Source organism: Embiotoca jacksoni, unplaced genomic scaffold (genome assembly GCF_022577435.1).
Source record: "Embiotoca jacksoni isolate LCO1_2020_lvr unplaced genomic scaffold, fEmbJac1.0.p SCAF_32, whole genome shotgun sequence".
Taxonomy (NCBI): domain Eukaryota; kingdom Metazoa; phylum Chordata; class Actinopteri; family Embiotocidae; genus Embiotoca; species Embiotoca jacksoni.
Genome location: NW_027185384.1, coordinates 3,790,177 through 3,812,256, shown reverse-complemented (window position 1 = coordinate 3,812,256; position 22,080 = coordinate 3,790,177). Strand labels below are relative to the sequence as shown.

At 42.8% G+C, this 22,080-nt stretch overlaps 1 protein-coding gene across 1 annotated transcript in view; it reads left to right on the top strand.

The window, feature by feature from the left end:
• exoc4 (exocyst complex component 4) overlaps positions 1-22,080 on the top strand; it is a 115,632-nt gene that overhangs the window by 74,902 nt on the left and 18,650 nt on the right. The window contains exons 14-16 of the mRNA XM_069164888.1: positions 8,794-8,930; positions 10,308-10,463; positions 12,124-12,302. Of these exons, the coding sequence (XP_069020989.1) occupies positions 8,794-8,930; positions 10,308-10,463; positions 12,124-12,302 (472 nt within the window). The remainder of the gene's footprint in view (positions 1-8,793; positions 8,931-10,307; positions 10,464-12,123; positions 12,303-22,080) is intronic.

Genomic DNA, 22,080 nt, shown 5'->3' with positions numbered 1-22,080 from the left:
TGTTTATTTGTGTGTGTGTGTTTGGGGGGGGGGGGGGGGGCGCTGATCGCTTCTTCTTGATTGGCTCCCTGCTGCCCTGCACAGATTCACACAGTGGAGATGGTGGTGGTGATGCTCTTTATTAAGGAGACTCTCATCTCAGAGTTCCCATCAACAGACCCGGCAATCACAACACAATACACCTGTTAGTCGCATCGGCCTCGCCCTGTGATTGGGACACAAGTGGGAGTGGGAGGAAGGAGAAGAGAGGGTGTTGAGGTGGTCGATGCGCACACACACGCACGCACTCACACACACACACACACACACACACACACACACACACACACACACACACACACACACACACACACACACACACACACACACACACACACACACGTGAACACAAGATAAACACACACCCACACATGCTGCCTCCACACACTGAGAGATGAACACCACTAATATTACCAAGAAACACGACCGACATTTGTTAGTGAAAGGATTCTCAGGACAAACTGCACAACATTCGCTTTAATTCTGCTGAAACAGGCCTGTTCACAGTGAAAGAAATAATATAAATGCTTTCCCATTTAGTTCAAATGTTTTCTGGAGCCCTCCACTGCCACATCTGTCATGAAATGGATTGTGCCTAAGCATCCAGTTGACAATTTTACAGCTGTTAAGAATTATCAAGCAGTGAGGCACCTCAATGTAAAGTACCTCTCTCACTGGCAGCAGTTCTGGCTGCACTTGAAATGAGTCCCTTCAATCTCCTTCTCCTCCTCTGCTAAGACAGACAAAGTTGTAATCACTAGGACAACACGGCGTTGTCCTGAGATTATTGGATTTTATGTTCTCATCTGGGTAGTAGTGCCTTTAAAACATCTTTATTATTTAATTATTGTAGACACTTTTTTTTTTTTTTTTTTTTTTTTTTTTTTTTCCTACTAAATGGGTTTAAATCCTGATAAATTCTATGACAATTTTTTTGATTTTCACTCACCTCAAAGCCTTATTTCTGTTCTGCCTCCTTCCGTACCGCTCAAGGTGTAACACTCCCCAACGCCCACCTTTGCCTGGTTATCTCACACCAAACACATGTACTCCTGAGGCTCACACCCAGCTGCCCCGGGCCTCCAACCTGCCTCCGCCATGGAGATGTTCCCCTTTTATACAAATGTGACACAGCTATGCTTTGTTTGTAGTTTTTATATATATATATGTATATATATATATTTATATCAACATAATAGCTATATATTATAAAGTGTGTGTGTATGTGTGCGTGCGTGCGTGCGTACGTGCATGCATGCGTGCATGCGTGCATGCTTGGTCTCTGTGTCTAGTAAAAGAGACGGCATTTAAATGAGCAAAGAAAACAGAGTGAGCAGCTACAGCCAGAGGGAGTACAGGTTCACACCATACAGTGTTACCACAGGCAGAGCCTCGGCATGTAACAAGACATAATCTTTGCCTTTGGAGTGAGTCAGTCAGAGAGAGAGAGAAGTTGAAATGACAGCTCTACCACAAACATACCCTTTGGCTTGAAGGAAAAAAGGTTTTTGGCTGTGGGTCCCCGATAAAAGTTCCTGCTTGAATAATTTTTAAAAGCAAGTTTACTGCTCTGAATTTGCAAATCTTTACGTTGCTGTGAGCACCCACAATGCTTTGCGTGTCAGCATGTGTGTGTGGCTGTGTGGCTTATGTGTACATGTGTGTGCATGTGAGTTCATTCAGTGGCTCCATATGGGCCTAATGAAGCACAGAAAGGAACATGCACAATCCACAGAATGCCTTAAATTATATTATCATTTGTCTTTCACTCTCACGTCCAAACTTGTATTGACTCACACAAACCACAGACGGCTCAAATCCAGTTCCTGTGATACACAACTCGCTGATAATTAGTAGTAGATAATGATCAAAGATGATCAGGACATTCAGTCCTCTCATTTCCTCTAGAAGCTCAATAATACAAAGCCAGATGTAGAAAAAAAACAACAAAAGGGTTATGAGATGATTATTCAAATGGATTTTTAGGTCACTACGGGGACTTAAAAAGCAAATCTGAACTCCTGGGTAATTAGCATATGCAGAAGCTCCACACATCACCCTGCATTTTCTGTTTGTGCGTGGGTGTGAAACGGGTGTGTGGAGTATAGAAGCCCATCTGTAATCGTTCAAGTGTGATATTGCTCCTCGTCTCTCAATTAGAACCCTTGCAGAGCTTAATGTAGTGTTGGTGTTACAGAAGGGATGAGGGTGGAGGTGAAAGGAAAGATGTTTTTCTTTTAATAACTCAGTTTTGTCCATCCAGAATAGCTTTATTTTACAGTAGAATGTTGATCATGCTGTACTGTGACCATCAAAGCTGATTCCACAAATAGATTGTTTCTTCCTTTTCATTCTTTTACTTCCTCAAGCCCCAAATTGAACATTTAATGTTTTCCAGCCACAATGAAATATAGGATGTAATTTGCATGCCTTTGTATACCTGGATTTTATCCAAAAACAGAGGATGATGATGGTGATGATGATAATGATGACAGGCCTATTTTGCCAATGGCTTTGTGGTTCTACAATTGAAGCATTTTGTTCAATGAGTGAAACATTTCAACATACTGTCTATATACTCTGTAAAAGATTGTCCTTGAAGTCATACAAGAATCACTCTAACACTTAAACACTTCTGTACAATCACAATGGACTGTTTTCTCTGGTTCCAACTACTCAAACAAAGTGAGACGCCTTCGATTGTGGAACTATCAACTGATCAACGTCAATTTCAGCAGTCAGAATCTCCCACGCCACTCAGAGCTGTGTCTGTCTTCTCAGCCTCCAATTTCAGCTCGATCTTTTCAGTGTTGAATTTCAGTAACATTTTAAACAGTAAAACAGAAATATGTTCACCGAGAAGTTTAAAAGGATTCAGATCAAATGAGTGAACTCAATTCTGGAGTTAGATTGGATGAAATGCTATATCCCAACCCTCAATTCAAAATCCTAAAAATAATTACAGACTGTGCTGTTTGAAAAGAGATGCATAAATTAAATGCAAAGCATTTCTTTCTTTTATTTGTGCCTCTCACGTTTCAAAATGCTCTATAAATCTTCTATTTAAGTCGGTTTCCACTCTATTTTCCCAGTATTTTTAATGTTAATGGATTATTGTTTAAACAAATACATTAATGTAATTTATTTTTGCCCCCCCCCCAATTTTTATCTCTGTCTCTTCCTAAACAACTGTAAGCATAGAGGCCCGGCCACACAGCTTGTATTATATACTGCAGTCCATCAAAGAGATGATGACTCGTTCTTAATTGGAGTTGACAGCTCTTGATTGGTAACTTCTAGGTCATACAGTCAAAACTGAGGTTTTTGTGTGTGTGTGTGTGTGTGTGTGTGTGTGTGTGTGTGTGTGTGTATGGATCTGCATACAAATTATTGATAGAGGTTGAGGTTTAGAAGTCCTTTCAAGAAGTCATACATTTCTAATTTACCAAATTCCAAAGCGTTAATAAGAACAATCAAAGACACAGAGGAAAGAGTTTGGTAGATGACAGACCTTCCTGGATCACATACCTGCCATAATAAACATTTAAATACACAAAGGTACTCTGCTGAGTTGTCAGAGTTTAAACAAACTTGAATACAAACCCACATGAATGCATGCGTGTACAAAGAAGCATGTTTTCTGGTTGGGTAGACACAAGCATGAGGGCCATCCGGTGTGTGTCAGGGGAGTCCTTGCAGAATGTCTCCACTCTGACATTGATGAATGATCTGTCAAGACAATGTCCCACTCATGCCCAGCTCTCCTTTTACCCACGAGAGGGACAGCCTGTGTGTGGGAAAAGCGTGGAGACAGAGGTTATCTTTGCATGTGCTCTCAGTGGTGTGTGGGTGTCACACTGCTGAGTGTGTATTTATTTGGGCTACCCATGGTCGCACATGTGAATGACACGGCAGAGGCATTACACGAGTCAGCGGTTTGGGGTCAGGGTGTGAGAAAATGACAGAGAGCAGGGGGTTAAACACTCTGACCTCTGCACGACCTTGAGGGGCACCCCACTATTTTAATGGGGAAACCCATGATCCGTTTCTGATTCAAACCTGGGGCCCTCCTGTCTCCCTCCTCATAGACATCTCAGAAAACACATGACAGAAACCTCATGAGGCTGCCATTGACACGCAGTTTGGAATCGGATAATCCAAGTGGGTTTGACTAAATAAAATGAACTTCCTCTCTTTTCTTTTCTCCCTCTTTTACTTGAGGATGTCGACTGAATACAGCATCATGGAGGAGTTTAGTGATGACATGCTTGCACTCTTACTGTAGTAACTTGACTGTGCGATTTCTAACATTACAGCATCACAGCAGCAGCAGTTTCACTGTGTTGCCACAGAGACCCAGCTGACGAGTATAAATAGATCTCAGGTGTGTGTGACAGGCAGCAGGCGCCGTAGCCTAGCAACGGTGCAGCACCTTTCATGTGAAAGGATTATAATGGCTTTCCTACTCCTCCAAAAAGTTGTCAAAAGGTCCAAACGTTCAGTGCTATGGAAAACCGTAGCTTACCGTACCGCCTTTCATGTTCGACCTGCGTATTATATAGATTTTTTTTTTTTTTTTCACAGATTAGAGACACTAAACTTTTCCGATTTTGACCCCAAGTTTCAGAGCTCAAACATTATGGGAGTCTTAAGAGAGAGCTGGTGGGACCACTCGGCGCTCGGAGGTCCTACTGCAATGACAGTCACAACAAAAATCTCTCCTGTTTGATGTATAAATTGTGTTCAAAAACAGGATTTACACGACTTTTTTTTTTTTTTTTCACATTTTAGGCCTTTGAAGTTCGAGTTGGCATCATTCCTGACATTACCCACTCCAGGCTCATTACTTACTCGGCAGTCCCACCAATGACATTCCCTGCGTCGTGCTTTTAACTCACTCTAGCAAAGGAAATAACTACTTTTAGCACCAACTCGGGCTGCTTTCTGTCATGATGACCAGGCATTAACAGCGTTTTCCGCTGAGACGCCAGTCTGAGTGCCGGCTCTGCCTTGTTACTGTCATTAAACCACGATGGCCGTGGCCTTCATTTCACAATAGCAGTTTACCCCAGCAAATTCCAAAGATCCATTTGCAAGACCCAAGTCTAATTTTCCGTGATGACTGCGTGTTTGTGCAGTAATGATGTAAAAGAGTAGAGGCAAAGTGCAACCAAGCGTAGCTTCAGGGTAATAAAATACACAGGGAAGGTGAATTACGCTAGAAATATGGGGGCTTTTCAAATGATACCACAGCATGTTGACCTTTTAAGCTCGCAACATTAAAAAAGAGAGGAGGCAAGAGTAGGATAGACATAGACAGAAGAGCTTACACCGTACATGTCGTCTCCTATGTAACTAGCAAGTGAGATAGAGGAGACGGCGCAGGACTCGCTTTCCCGACCACTCTCGCTCTCTCTGTCGAAGCCCTCCCTTTCTCAATCTGTCCCTTGATTACTTTTTAATGATTGCTGCTGCCTAAGACAAATGGCCGTGTTAAATGAGCAGAATTAGACAAGGGAGCTGAGCGCAAGAGCATTTGTTAGAGCAGAAGTAATGGATCGGATATCCATTGTTTACTCTTCTCCATTCACTGCCTTGGCCTGCTATTGAGCTCCACGTCCTCAGAGCAGAGACAGGAAGAGCAGAGGATATTGTTATGATTCTGGTTGCACGTGAACTCATGACAACATCTCGTCATTATCTCCAAATAAAAATCGGTCTTATTATTTTTACTTTTTCTTATATTTTTATGATTTAGTTTTTTACACTTTGCGTGCTATAATGTTGGTTTTTCTCATATTTGCTCTCACTTTTCAACATGTATCTCATTTCCTAATGTGTAAAAAAATATTTAGCACCTCTGGAAAATGCTTCAAACCGTATTATTGCACTTTTATAGAAATTTTGTACCACTTATGCGGGCTTTAAGGATAGGTTGTTTAGGTTTTCCATATATAACTTATTTTTAGTGTTTCATTTTAATTTGATACAGTTCTGTGTTTGTTTTTTTTGTTTTTTTACTTATGTTATCTTTGCCGCAGAAACAGTCCGGTTTCTCCAAAAACACTGTTCCTGTTGATACACTAAATGGGTCCAGTTTAATAGAAGCAGATCATTTCATTCGTGCAAAGTCAAAATCAGCACCCAGATGCACCCTGTTCATACTGACTTGCTGTGAGCAGGTCAATCATGCACTCTGCTGAAGTTTCCCCTGACCACCCACTTAGCACCTTACAACCTCAGCAGCGCTGACCCTCGAGCCAGACCGCCTCAGGCTGAGGCAAAAAATTCACAAAACTAGCATGTAATTATCACTGCATTATCACCATAGTCTCTGTAACAAAAATGGGTAAAGATGTCATTGCCGCTTCTTTTTTTTCTTTCTTTTTCTGTTTTATGTAAAATATTGTTCCAACAGCCTACACGAAGGAGTGGAGGCAGCCGCTGCCTGAGCTACACTAACAGCTAGCTCTTCTGTGTAATTCTTCCTACCCTGGCAGGCTGACAGCGAGTCAGGCATGGACAGTAAAGGGTGCTCCCTTGGCACAGACAAGGCCTTGGTTAGCACTCCATGGGTATGGGCACTGCTATGGATCATTACTTCCTTCAATGGAGTGGCTGCTGTGTGTGTGTGTGTGTGTGTGTGTGTGTGTGTGTGTGTGTGTGTGTGTGTGTGCGTGGGCGTGTGCGCGTGCGCGTGCGTGTGTCCGCTTGCGACAGAATGAGCGAAGGGGGAACTGAAACAGAGAAAGATCTATTAATATTAATATCATTCTATCACATCAGGGGTCCCTCCATATTTTTTGATGATCAATTACAGTCACTACTGCCCCCTTCAGTCTATGCAGCCACTTGGTCTTGGCAGCTAGTTGAGTGGCCTTGAATGTAATGGATCTATTTAAAAATATATATTACTGATTTTAAAATATTAGAGATAAGACTTAGAGCACACAGACTTATACTTCTCTGAGATTCAGGAAGCATATTAATATCATTGCTCACCAGTGTTGGGAAGGTTACTTTTGAAATATAATAGGTTACAGGTGTCGATTTACCCTTTAAGAAATGTAATAAGTAATGGAAAAATTAATTCATGAATTAAAGTAATGTAATGTATAACATTTGATTACTTTTCTCGCAAATGTTTTAAGTTGGGCAATAAAGCTGAAAAGTCTCCCCACAGAACTCAACAATGATTACTGTCAAACGTTTATTAAAAGTTCTTCAATATAACTTGAATTAAGATGGGAATGTTTTGATTTTAAAGCATAAGTATGTTGCTCACATCCGACTGCGGTAAAGGCAAAATGTTCCCAGAACCTCAAACCAAGTCGACATTCAGGTCAGCTCCGTGCTGAGTGATGATAGAAGCATCAACAGGGCTGCTGTTTAGTTTTTTCACACTGGTTCTTGAATGACTCTTTTTAAAAACCGACATGACCGACTGCCTTGGTGTGGTTTCTCAGAGCAATGCACATCGATTCGATTGGCAGACGAGAAACACAAATTCAAACAAGAGAACCAATCAAAATCAGCGATGAATTATATTCTCTCATTAGATTCTCTGTAAAAGCTTTTTACCGGAGAGAATGTATCCGGATGTAACCTCTTTGTAGTCATCTACATTTTCAATAGTCACTAATTTTAATGCAACAGATTACAATGACATTTATTTTGTAACTTAATTATGTAATTCCATTTCATATAACTACTGTAGTTACTCCCTAACACTGTAGCTCACTACATATTTTAGCTTATAACCATTTGCTGAAGTAAATAAATGTTGACTCGGGAGTAGATCATGTGCTTGTATGTACAGTTGTGTTCTCTGAAAACAGCACTAAAACCAAATAACATCTTATATTGCTGCTGCTGGTTGCACCTACAGTACCACAGGTTATTTATATTTTATTCATTTTGGCGCCGTCATTCTTCCCATTTCACACCGTAAACAGTTGAAGTTTATATTAAGTTTATAATAGGTAGTAGTGAGCTGAATAGAAATTGAAATCATATGTTTAATATTGCCTTTCTGTCTATGGGAATACCTTGCTCTCTACTGCTCTTGCCGTTATTGCCAGTTTGAGAGTGCACGCAGCAAGGCTATCACCAGACTGATGCTAAGTTATCACCATTATTGGAGATGTAGGATAGATTGGTTAAGCGCTTGGTACAGGCAAACTGCAACATACTGAGTTGTAATCTTATTTAACAGCTCTTGAATTGCTCAGAGGTGTGTGTTTTGAAAAGTTTGCTCGCTGTGTGTATACGTGCGAGTGTGTCTGGGGATATGAAGCTGCTCTGCTGTTCCCGGGCCAGCTATTAGTCACGCAGGAGTGGCTAATCTGTAATGGCTGCTGTCACAGCCCTGCCGTGGCTCCTGGTGATGGGTGCACTGTGACAAATGCACACACACTCACTTTAAGCCTGAGAACACACACACTACCCGGAATTTCAAAAACACACACAAATACGTGTACTCGCACTGATTCACTTACACACAAAGAATCATCCATTCCACTAATAGTGTTAAGACTTCTGACAAGTTCTCCAGCACCCGTCGTCAGTCCAGCCGCAGGTGACAGACAGACAAGTGAAGTTGGAGTCATCCTATTGTATTGGCACGACAGCAGACCGCATCTGACCCGACACTTGCACGAGTCCACCTTTACTTTTACTTCATTATTTTTCGATCTAACTCCCTCCTTTCCCCCGAGCCAGCCCTCATTGTTGCGTCTCTTTCTCTGCATTTAGAGCACAGTGGTTGTGGAGAAGTCCATCCAGGACCTTATGAGCCTGATGCAGGACCTGAGCGCCTACTCCAACCAGTTCCTTGAGATGGTCTGTGACAAGCTCAAGGAGTACAAGGAAATCTGCAACACAGCCTACAGGTAAAGGAATGGAGAGGCTGGTTCACCAGCATTAGAAGCTGAAATAGAAAGGCTGTCATTTTTTCAAATCATTTGATTTCTACTTTATTATTCTAGAAATTTAGGTCTGCTTGCTTTTTATAATCACACACACACACACACACACACACACACACACACACACACACACACACACACACACACACACACACACACACACACACACACACACATTGGTGCGGTGAAAAGCAGTCAATCTCTGCACCCCCTGGGACCATGTAACACCTGGGCAGGTGAAGGGGGGAGGGGTTGGGGGGGGGCAGATAATATGGAGGGATAAAAGAGGGAGTGATGAACACACAGGAGACGCACGAGAGGACTGACATCCTGCTGGGAATCCATCTGGACTCTGTCACAGGTCAGCCTCAGTCTCACTGGGGCCTCCAAGTGATAAAGACAAGACCAATGGAGACAGCCAAAGTCTATGTGTGCACGTGTTTGTGCACCCTGTGTGTTTGTGTTACTGTGTGCATTTACACATGAACAAGCATCTCTCAGCTCCACTTCCTGCCTCTGTGTGTGTGTGTGTGTGTGTGTGTGTGTGTGTGTGTGTGTGTGTGTGTGTGTGTGTGTGTGTGTGTGTGTGTTCATGTGATTGTGAAACCGTGGAGTGTTTGTGTCTTCTGTACAAGGTATTAGTAGAATATAAATAGCAGAACGAAGCACTTTCTCCGATCCAGGCACATGCAAGGCAAATACATACTGGCACTCTGCCACAGTTTGTCCTCACATCAGTTTATAGCTGCCATCGTTTTATTCATGTGTAAGTACAGATGCTCGTGAAGCACATGTACAACTACCTGCTGAACACTACTGGTCTGTCTGTTTGAATTGTTGTAATATACAGTTGGTTTTTAGTTACACTTGCTTTTTGGCTCTCAAGCAGTAATAGTCTGTCAGTCAACAGATGAAACTAGTTTCTTGTTTGCATTATTATTAATGATATTTTTGTCTGTAAATAGCAACAACAGACAAATATGTCCCATATGAGGGACTTTCAAAAGTGTGATGTGCACTCTGCTCAAGTTTAACTTTCATGGTACATGCCGGTGGTCACAGAAATGCGTGTGACACATATGCTGATTTTGATCAAACAACCTAACTTGAAATACTTATTACTGTATATGCTAAATGTAACCTCGGCACTTATTATATATGGAATACATGCTTTCCTCAGCTCCATGCATGTCAGTTCTGCGCTCTGTCCGTGCACAACAGGAACAGTGTCCAACTCAACACTAACTGTTTTGACATACATTGTTTATTGTGTACGCATAACTTGCCGGAGTTTTGTCTTCATTATTGTGTGTGTGTGTGTGTGTGTGTGTGTGTCCTCAGGGGTATTGTCCAGTGTGAGGAGAAGCTGACCATCAGTGCTTCCTGGTCCAAAGATGAGGACATCAGTCGTTTGCTCCAGTCGCTCCCAAACTGGGCAAACATGGCCCAACCCAGACAGACCCGACAGAAGAGAGAGGACGAAGAGGACTTCACCAGGTACACACAGTAGCAGCGGTGTACACACACTCATTCATAGACCTTATGTAAGTACAAATTTACAATTTTATATACAAAGAATGTATATTCAGATAAGTAGGGAAAACGCAGACACAAACCATGAGTGGTTGACATACACAACCACACTTGAGCAATCACCCAGATAGCGCTCCCCCTTCCCCTTCCCCCCCTCCTCCTCCTGTTCGTGCCTCTTTATTCACATATTATTGAATCCGCTCTTGTTGACGAAGATGCACCCATAAAAGAAGTTGTGATTGCTCTTTTAAACACCCTCTATCTGAAGGAAGTGAGGAAACGAGCGAAGAACAAAATAGGAAAATATAAGGAGAGCAGACGGAGGAGGGGTGTGGGGGTGGTGGGGGTCAGCCTTATCGAAATTGCCTTTGAATGTGCACCCTCTTCAGGGAACACTGGAGCTCATCGGAGCGGAATAGTAAAGTAAATAAATAAATTGGTTATGTGGCCAAAGAAAGTCAATCTGTTGTGTGAGCGCTCTCTCGCTCTAATTTCATTCTCTCTCTCTCTCTCCCTCTCTCTCAGATACACATGCAGACACACACACACACACACACACATACAGAGAGCACAAGAGATAGCAAGAGGGAGACCATAAGGCTGTTTGATTTGAGAGCCATAGAAGTTTTCATCACTATGAAAGGGGGATTAGCTTCTGCACGACTCTCAACCCAGCGCTTTAATAAAGCCTCATTAATAAGCTTCACATGTGGGAGTGACAGAGAGTACGTGTTTGTGTGTTTTGTGTGTATTTTTTACCCATCTGTTGTTCAAAGGAGTCTGATCTTGGCGTCCTGGTGACTCTGGAGGCCAGTCCACATGCCATGTGTTCCCAGCGCTGCGTGTGTTGATCTTTAGTTATCCAACTTCCCCCACTTCTCGCCTCATCTTTCTTGCCAGTCTTCAAAGCCAAATATCCCACCAATCACCACCAGTCGTATATATATATATATATATATATATATATATGCGTCCCCATGTCTTTACTTTGCCTCTCGGTAAATCTCTGCCTTCTGTTTGTTTTCTAAATGTTCTCCGTCACCTGTTGTTTTTCTCTCCCACCAACTGTTGAGCTCAGAGAAATTCCTGCCTTTTAAAGTGACTCAGTCTTTAAAATTATGCCCAACTTTCTGGAGTGCCTGTGCTCCCCCCTGCCTCCCTGTTTATCTGTCTGTGTATCCATCTTGTTTGCAGGCCTGTATCCCTCTTACTTGCTTTGTCTGTGCATCACTGTATTGATCAGCCCCACATCACTGAGCACATCGGCGCAGGGTTGTTACAAAATGTGAACTCTTTTAAGTCAAACACACACAGCATGTATGCACACACATGCCATTCAACAATCTATTGTGGTTTAACTGTGGAACATTGGCTGTTATTATAGGTTTTATGTCAGCCAGTCTCTCTCTGCACGCCAGACATTTTGAGTCAAACCAGGAAACCAATCACCGGTAAATGTGTGAAGCTGTAATTCAAAGCGTCGTCTCTGAGCTATGCCATTACACACATGCTTCTCCCATCACTTCTTAGGTTAGGGGTGTTTGCAGGTGGCTTTTCCTTTGCCAACAACATACTGTGTCAATCAATTTAACAACTCAAACCCTCACATCCCTCCATCATTCAGGGCAGCTTTTGCTAAGGAGTCGGAGGTGCTGACCGGGAACCTGGGAGACAAGTTAATCCCCCAGAATGAGATCCTGCGTGACGTCAGTGACCTGAAGGCTCTGGCCAATCTTCAAGAGAGCATGGAGTGGCTCGCCGCCCGCCTTAAGACGTTCTTCGCCAACCTGCCTCATGCCTCCAGTAAGTAGGGGAAATACAAACGAAGTTACAGCAGGGCTACATGATACTGGGTCAATGGGAATCATGATTTTCTTGCTTAGAATTGAGATCACGATTCTCTTTAGATTCTTTTCCTACATAATTGATAATTGCACTTGTTTACCTGAAGAAAACACAATAAAAATCAGATTTTGCCTGAAGTGGCCCTTGAGCTGGACAACAGAAAGGGAATACTTTTTTTTTTTTTCTCGCTTCAAAGCATAAACTTCATGAATTTCTCTTTGAGCATAAAAACGATCAGCTTCAGTTTCTTGTCTCCTGTGACTTACACAACCTTTGAACAAGTAATTGTCTTTTCAACGTTGTCGCTCACTGGGTTTATTGTCATGACAGTTTCTGCTGGTCTGCATCACGTGGTGTAACGATGCGTTGTCATTTGTTAGTTGAGGAAGGGGGAGTGCTTGTTTTGATGTGCCTGATGGCCTGAATGTAAATGCTGCAAAATAATTGTCATTTAGAAATGAGATGGCATGGAGGTATAAGTCACATTCTTAGTGCAATTAACCCTCGTGTTGTCCTCGGGTCAAAATGACCCGCAGCTGTGTTCAACCAAGCTCTATTTTATTTTCATATTTTTTTGGGATCATTGGTGACAAGGAGGCTGTGAGGGTTTCTTTAAAGAATGATGACCAATGATCCCAAAAAATATAAAAATATAGAAATAAAATAGAACTTGGTTGAACACAGCTGCGGGTCATTTTGACCCGAGGACAACAGGAGGGTTAAGTGTGCAACTCTAATTGACAGACTATAAGCTAAGATCCCGGCCAACATTTTCCAGCTCATTCTGGAGGATCCTGAGGAATTCCCAGGCCAGAAGAGATATATAATCCTTCTAGTGTGTTCTGGGTCTGACTTGGGTTCTCCTACCAAATGGACGTGCCTCGAGAGCCTCCAATGGAAGGTACCCAGGAGAAATCCTGATCAGATGCCCGAGCCACCTCAGCTGACTCCTTTTGGTGCAAAGTTGTAGCTGCTACTCCAAGCTCCCTCCCTCCGGATGTCAGCGCTCCTCACCCTATCTTGAAAGCTGAGCTCGGCCGGCCTTGTAAACGCAATCTCATTCTTTCGTCACTATCCAGAGTGACCACAGGTTAGGGTCTGAACGTAGACTTCGAAAGGCAAAGCTTTTAGCTCCCTCTTCACCCGAACGGTCCAGCGCGGCGCCTGATTTACTGCCGACGCCACCTCCATCTGCCTGTCAGGCTCCTGCTCCATCCTACCCTCACTGGTGAGCAGCTAAACTAAGATTTATTTGCCTAAATAATTGTATTCTTCCAAATCTACTCAAAAGCCTGCATCTAATAACTGAAGGTGTTTTAGTTGATGAAATTAAATAGAGTGTGGTAATATTTCGGACACAAATGTAGACATGTACGTTTTGTGCCTATATCCACTACGCTGATGCCAGCGGAGAGATTAATGCAATCTTTTACTCAATGTACTATATTATACTTTACTATACTGTCTTTGACGTGTGAGTTCTGCTTGTCAAATTGCTATCGATCACTTTTCCTCGATTTCTCGTATGATTTGCTTTCACGATTTTCTATATGTTGGTGTAATATTCGCACGAGGTCTCGTGTCGTCCAACAATTGTGGGGAGTACAAGGGCTTCGTGAAGCCTCCGCGATACCCTACATCCTCTATCAGCTGATATATTACAGTATAGTGCTCCATTCTATCATGGGTATGTTTTCCAGGATGCGTTGTGACCAGTCTCTCAGGTCATTAGGCAGTTATTGATCAGTTTACGCTACAGATTAAAAACCCTGTCGGGATGGTTTATGGAGGATCACAGTCAGGGGGTGCAGGGGTTTTTCTTCATCCTTACGCGCTGTTGCAACACTTCTTACCTGTGCCTCATTAAGTTCTTGTTTGAGTGTATTATCACACACTCATTACCTTCTCTACTGGACTTGTCAAATAACACTTTTACACACACACACACACACACACACACACACACACACACATTATCCTTGGTTCTGCTTCCGCAAGTGTATGCGCATAAATGGCTATCCTAATCAGGACTCTTAAAAGCAATTCACACACTCCCCGCTCCGTCATCACTTTTGTATCGTTGTGTATGTTTTTAGTCTTTATGTAGAGCTCAGTAATCACTTATTAGTGAAATGTTTTTATCCTCATTATCACATTGAGAACATGTTTAATCTCCGTGATTAAAATCTATCATCTGTTAATATTCTTCCACATCTTTTGTTGTTTCATTAACATCATATGCTAGCACTTTATTAGAAACACCAGACAACTGCTTATTTAAGGAATCAATCAGTCAGTCATGTGGCAGCAGTGCAGTCCATAAAATCATGCAGATGGTGGTCAGGAGCTTCACTTCATGTTCACCTCAAACATCAGAAAGGGATATAAATAGGATCTCAGTGACTGACCGTGGCGTGATTCTTGGTGTCAGACGGACGAGTTGGAGTGTTTCTGAAACCGGTGATCTCCTTGGAGTTTTACGCCCAACAGTCTTGCGAGTTTACCCAGAATGGAACAAAAAAATGAGCGTCGGTTCTGCAAATGGAACCGCCTTGTTGATCAGAGAGGTCAGAGGAGAGTGGCCAGGCTGGCTTGAGCTGACAGGCCACAGTAACCCAGCTAACCTCTGGTTTCAGCTGTGGTGGCCAGTAAAGCATCTCAGAATGAACATCAGATCAGACGTGGAGGTGGATGGGCTGCTGACCACGTCGGGTTACACCACTGTACGAGAACAGAAACCTGAGGCTGCAGTGGGCACAGGTGCAACAAAACTGGATGGTTAAAGACTTGAAAAATGTAGCCTGGTCTGATCAAATTTGAATTTGTACTGAGCCACGCAGATGATTGGGTCAGTTTGGAATCAACCACATAAGTTCAGGCTGGGAGCGGTAGCACAGGAATAAGGGTGTGGAGTTTTCTTGGTGCACTTTGGGCTCCTTATTACCGATCAAACATTGTTTCATCACCACAGTCTGTCTGAATTTGATGCTGACCATGTCGATTGCTTCATGGCCACAGAAAACAATCTTCTAATGGTTACAGCCAGCATAATAATGCACCGCGTCATGAAGCAGAAGGTTTCAAACTGGTTTCATTAACATATGATGAGTTCAGTGGACTTCAGTCTTCAAATCCAATCGAACACCATTGGGATGTTTTAGGACGGGAGATGTGTAGCTGACAAATCTGCAGAAATTATGCAGCGCAAACATGTCGACACGGACGAGTATCCAGAGGGAATGTTTCCAACATCCTGTGGAATCGATGTCGATGGAAGAGGCTGCTCTGAGAGCAAACGGAGGCTCTTCTCAGTATTAGTGTGTGTGTTTCTAGGAACATGCTCGGTCAGTGTATATACGGCATTATAGGGCAAAAGTGCATTATAGAAGCTTTTCCCTGAAACATCAACCCGATTCCGTTTCATGTTGTCGTTATCATCAGTCTTGACAAGATCATGCTCTTGAACGCTCTGTGTCTTTATTTAGTATCTGTACTGAGTTTCAACGACATAATCATCACATTTTGATATGAAATGCTTGTAGATACTTTGTCACTTTTTCATACGGCGTTCACCTTTTCGTCGTTGTTTAAGTGTTACGGCATTACTGAGGAACTTGTCTGTGTTCACGACACTATCTTGGTCCTCTGGTAAATTATGCACCTCTCAGAGAGATTGAGAGGTCTGCAACCTTTATCAGCCATTGTCACAACACTCTGCCTCCGGACTTCTGATTGCTCATTGAAATTACGCTATTTTCCTGTTCCATATCGCGAGTTTTCTTTTAGAAATAAAAAATAATTAAATGGGAAATATTCTTATTTGGGCTTGACTTTGTCACTGCAGTATCTCTTTTTAAACTCTTCCCTTCCCTCTCACTCTGACGCTAGCCTTCTTTGTCTATTCGTAGATAAGAATTCAATAAAAGTACGGGAAGGGACGTGACATAATTATCATTAATTCTGGCGGGTGGTGCTAATGGGAAGGATAGGGCAGTCACTTATCATGCTGGGACAGCCTCCGTATTGTTCATTATTTAGTGTTTGGCGAGCTGATGACTACGTGTGTGTTGGTATGGGTGCCAAAGTGTGTGTGTGTGTGTGTGTGTGTGTGTGCGTGCATACGTGCGTGTGTGTGTGTGTGTACATAACCACACACTGTGTAACATGGGACAAGGGTACAGCAGGGGAAAAAAAGACCCCACCTTATCTCACCCCCCCCACCCCCCACCCCGCCTCACGTCTATGCCCCTCTAAATTGGATTTTATATTACAGACGCAGTCAGGTATGAACAACTCATTTTCCTCTCCCTGTTTTTGCTTTTTCTTTCTTTCATTCCTCTTTCTTACGTTCTTGCTTCATTCTCTCCGTATTTTTTTTTCTTTTTCTTTCATTCTTCCTTCTTCGCTTCCATTCTTTCTTTCTCCCTTTTTGCTTTCCTCTTTTGGCTCTTCCTCATCGAAGCAGTGCGAATATTGCCGCTTCTGTTTTTCTTCTTATTCAAGTGGTAAGGGTTCTGGTAGAGTTTGTCCACGGCCGGGTGGTTTCTGCAGTGGACGTTCGGTTTGATCATTTTTCCTGTGCGATTGAATTCTGCTGGATGTGTAGAGTAACACACGTTTGCCTCGCTCTGAAGTGGAGAGAATAACGTGAAAATAGTGCACGGCTTCCTGGGCGTGCTGAATCTTAATTCAGTCCAGGTGTGCGCACACGGCACGTCTAAGCATCTTGTGATAGCTCTGTGTGTCAGATTGTTACGGACGTCTAAAAGGTTGGTGTGTTCATGTACGTATGTAGACAGACAACTGATGGTGATTGTCTGTGAAAATGGCCGCAGAAAAGGTTTTATCACCCATCTGGTTGCAGCACTGGACTTCTAATCCACTCTGACAATGTTTACCCGACAACACACACGCCTGAGGGGAAATGTCAGCATGACGGCCATTCAACAATAATAATAATACTACAAAAAAAAAATTGACGCTGTGAGTGTGAATTTTAGAGTTTTATAAACTGTTTGTGTGTGACTCCTTTGTTGGATCTTTGTGTAGTGGAGATCATGAACAGCGTGAAGGGTCGTCCGGGTGGTCAGCTTTTCAAGCAGAGTTTTGTTTTCTCTGCCCACCAACACTTTATGTGCTCGTGCGCAAAAGTGTGCGTTCATGTTGGAGGCGTAGATACCAGCCTCTAATCTAGCCCGCAGGGTTTCCAGGCAGAAATCATGTGGGTTCCCTGTGGGAGTAGGTTCCCTCTCATCTCAGTGGCTTCGGAGTGACCCACCTTGCCCATGGTGAGTGCAGGTCTTTCCCCTTTAGCAGTGATTGTTTTCTTGACTCCATTTAACGAGGGAAGTTGAACACATTCTTATTCAGTGCACAGGCCTGGGGGACGAGTTGAAGTGGGAGATGATGGTGTTGTTTTTCAGTAGTAGTAATGTTGTGCTTTTTCTTCATCTGTGTGGGTTTCTGTTTTTGTCTAAAATTTCAAGCTTCATGTTTTTATTCGTTGTCATTAAGATATTTCAGGTCGTTAGATATCTAAATATTTTAATTCCATTCTCAATCTCTCTCTCGCTCTCAATCGCTCTCTCGCAAAAATAATTTATATCTCCTCTTCTTTCTCACTCAGTCAGTCATTTATAAATCATTCATCACTCCACCGCTGCAGGACACTGTCCATTGTTTATCTTTTTCCATTTCTTTTCTGTCCATCTCCTTTTCTGTTGAGGGGTTAGTTTGTTGGACTTTTTTAACAGAACTAAATATGATTTTTATCAACTGTTAAGCATTTGTATTTCGTCAGTGCTTCAGGATATGTCATATTTCTTGATTATTAAAGGCAATGAGCGTGAGATTGAGAGTGTATTAATATGAACTGCCCGTTTATGTATGCACCTGCATGCTGTGTGTGTGTGTGTGTGTGTGTGTGTGTGTGTGTGTGTGTGTGTGTGTGTGTGTGTGTGTGTGTGTGTGTGTGTGATCTTCTCCCTTAATGTCTGCCACCCTCATCCTCTGCAGATGGCAAGCAACAGACCTTTCTTTTAGATGAGATTCTAAAATAATTGGATGAGCACAGAGTCACAGACACATGCCTACACATGGGCGCCTAAAGAGACACACGACATGCACATACATATCCATAATCATGCACACACAAAGAACTTATAAATAAGAGATGGGGGTAATTTGGTTGGAGGAAACAGAAAGCTGAAGGAAGCAGAGAGAAATAAGAGAGCAAGAAAGTTGTCAGTCAGGACCAATGAGTTGTCTCCTTTCACCCGTCTGTCCCTGACTCTAATGGTGCCCCCCATGCTGCGACGCCTCCCTTGCATCATCAAAGCAGCGTGGGGCGGCAGGAATTTGAGTGTGTTTTTTGTGTGTGTGTGTGTGTCTGTGTTTCCGGGCGTGTGTGTGTGTGTGTGTGTGTGTTTCACGGACACCCCCTAGAGAAACCTCCAGCAGTGTGTGCCACAGTAAGCCCCCCCCCCCCCCCTTTTTTTTTTTTTTTTTTTTTTTTTCCTGCTGTCAGAGTGAGTGAGGGTAATACACATGAGAGGAAACAAGCCTTCGAGTCACTTTCATGCACATGCCTATGTGCACATCCACAGACACAGAGTGGGAAAACACTCCTACAGGCAGGGCGTGTGAAAAGCTTTTGGTGTCTCACACGTACAACCACAAGCTAAGAGAAGGAAGGAGACGCACAGAAAGCAAAGCAGTCTATACGTGACAGGTGTGTCTCCTCTCAGGTGCTTTAAGTAAGACTTCATTTAATCCCAATATGACATTTTTGTGCCTGTGTATGCCGTCGGCATACAGCTATGTACAACAAACACGAGTTGATGATGGTGTTACCTGATCTTTACTGCCCGCAGATATCAATGAATGTCTACGTGACTAGATCAGTTCATTTAGCTGATACTCGGCTCAGCTGTGCAGGTGATGTCCTTGAAAGCGTAATTTTTATTTTCAGCGGCAGTATTGGTTTTTTTTTTGTCAGTGCTGCGCTCTGTACCTGCTGCGCTCTGTATCTGTTCATGATCTGATAAGTTGACCGGGGAGAGTAAACAGCATCAGCTAAACACAATCTAATGAAGTTAATTAATGTCATAATGCTTCACTCCCTTGAGAAATGATTGTGGATTTTTTTTTGATGAAGACCAATCTCCTGTGTTGTTCCTGTGACTCATTTAGCTGTGTTAATATTGATAGCGCCAACCTAAAGATCTAAGCCGGAGCCCTCGTGGCATAGGCGGTCAGGAATGTAGATGCAATATGGATTTTTTTATTTTACAGTAATATTGATGTTGATTGATGTTTAAAAACATCAACAAAACCAAACACATGGAGGATGTGTTATAGTAGATTAGTCTACTGATTTAAGACTGTTAGTTTTGCTCTCGAATGGGTTTAAAGCAAAAAGGCAAGTTTATTTATATAGCACATTTCAACAACAAGGCAATTCAAAGTGCTTCACATAAAACCATTAAAAGCATCACAACTTCAGGCGAGAGAAAAGGACATTTAAAAACAATTAATATTAACAAAAATAAAAGCGTTTTATAAGCCTGAAATCGAACCTTCCTCCAAGAAACAACTCCATAGGTCTTTTGTATCCCATTACGAGTGTAAAGTCAGGTGGCCTCTAGTGGTTGTATAAATGATGGCAATCTGGTGTCCAGGCGGAGTGACGCGGTTCATGACGTCTATATGGTGTGCATTTTTTTGCTGCTAGGAGGAGGCTGGTTGGGGCTATGGTTAGATACAGCAGACCGCTGGTAGCTTCCCGCTTTCGAACCACAAGTCGGGTTTACTGTTGCCATGACAACGCAGGCTGCATCAATTACGCACAACACGGTTCAAGTAATCCTTTTAACCCTTTAAATGATCTTAACCCGACCACAACCTGGTGGTTTTTGTGCCTAAATTTAACCAGGGCCACTCATTTAAGAAACACTCCTGTGGGTCGTATTCGAGGGTCAGAACAATTGACCCCATATTATTTTCAGTGAATTTCTTAAGAATAAACAACAACTCCTTCAACAACAACAAGTCTCCTACTACATTTTTTTATGTTAGAGCTTGGAAGTTAAAGTCTATCCAGGTCTTTCTCTTGCAGGCCTTGAACTTAAAGCACACCGCTATAAACTACCTTTAACTGCTGTAAATAGTCTGCGACTCTGCGCTGCGATGTCCTCACACACGCCCACCCACACACACACACCCACCCACCCACACACACACACACATGCACGCACGCACGCACACACACGCACACACACATACGCACGCACGCACACACACATACACACACACACACATACACACACACGCACATACACACACACGCATGCACGCACATACACACACACGCACGCACGCACACACACACACACGCACGCACGCACACACACGCACCTTATCAAGAGGTTTTCTCAAGAAGACAGTTAATTAGCTGGTAAGTTCATACATACAGCTCATATATTTAACACTTATGTATACACAGCGCAGAACAGTCCGTGCACTCCTTTAATAAGAAACATAGCTCCCAGCTTTTATCTCTGAATGTCAGATACACAGGCCGTAAGAGCAGCTGTCACCAATGTCACATCACAACCATGACTGTGTTTGCTTTCTTGATTGGAAAGCCACAGCATATACCTCGTTGCTGTTTGCATGGGCCAATCTTATCACAGACTCATTTAAAGTAACTACAATAGGGATGGAAGAACACATTAACTAGCACATGTAAAATGTACACTGATGGATATAAGGGACACAGAAGGCACTCACCATGCAATTCAAACCAGAACTGCTTTGACTTAATGAGTTGTATGATTTCAAACAGTGTAGAAATTATGTAGACAGTAGGAACTTAAATGGACATTTTAATTGTGGGGGACATTCATCTTTGAGATAAGCATGCCTGTTACAGAACAGGACACTGTCATAGTTTCAGTTGGACTTTAAAGCCATCATAGGGGTTTTTCAGAGTTCAGTCTCACCTCTGTCCCTAAAACTCTGCTATTATATGTTTGAAATATCAGTGGTTCCCCGTGTTTCCTGCTCTAACACAGTAAGCTCAGAGGCACTGATACATCCTAACCTGAGACTTGGCTGCAAAACAGCATCACAGTTCCAAGTTAACATGCGAACAGGGAAGAATCATTTCCCAGTTTTTTAAATGCACATGCACTAGTTTAGGACACTTTTAGATACATTTCTAAACATACTCTCGAAAGGAATAAAATAGAGTTAAAATATGTACATCATTAAGTGTTGTCTGGGAGAACTCAGCAGTATGTGTGGGAAAGAAGTGGTGTAACAAGTTTGGAGCTGAATATTGGTTACCTGTATCCCACTTCCTATCTGTTTTCGGGATATCAGTCAGAAGAGTGAGGGAGAGGAAAGACAATCGCCAGGTTATTTCAGGCTTCGTTTGGACTTGCTACTCCTCCTCAGCTCTGTGTGTGTGTGTGTGTGTGTGTGTGTGTGTGTGTCTGCGCGCGTGCGCGTGCGTGTGTGCGTGTGTGTGTGTGTGTGTGTGTGCGTGTGCGTGCATGCGGTGTGCATGCATGTGTGACCTTCGGAAGGGCAGGAAGAATAACTAGGGAGCTGGCTTTGACTGCGGCACATCGATCGTGGACCCCTGCATTCTCCTGCTCAACAGTCACTCTCCGTACACACACACACACATACACACGACCACACTCGCCTCATTGACCAAATAGACTTACAT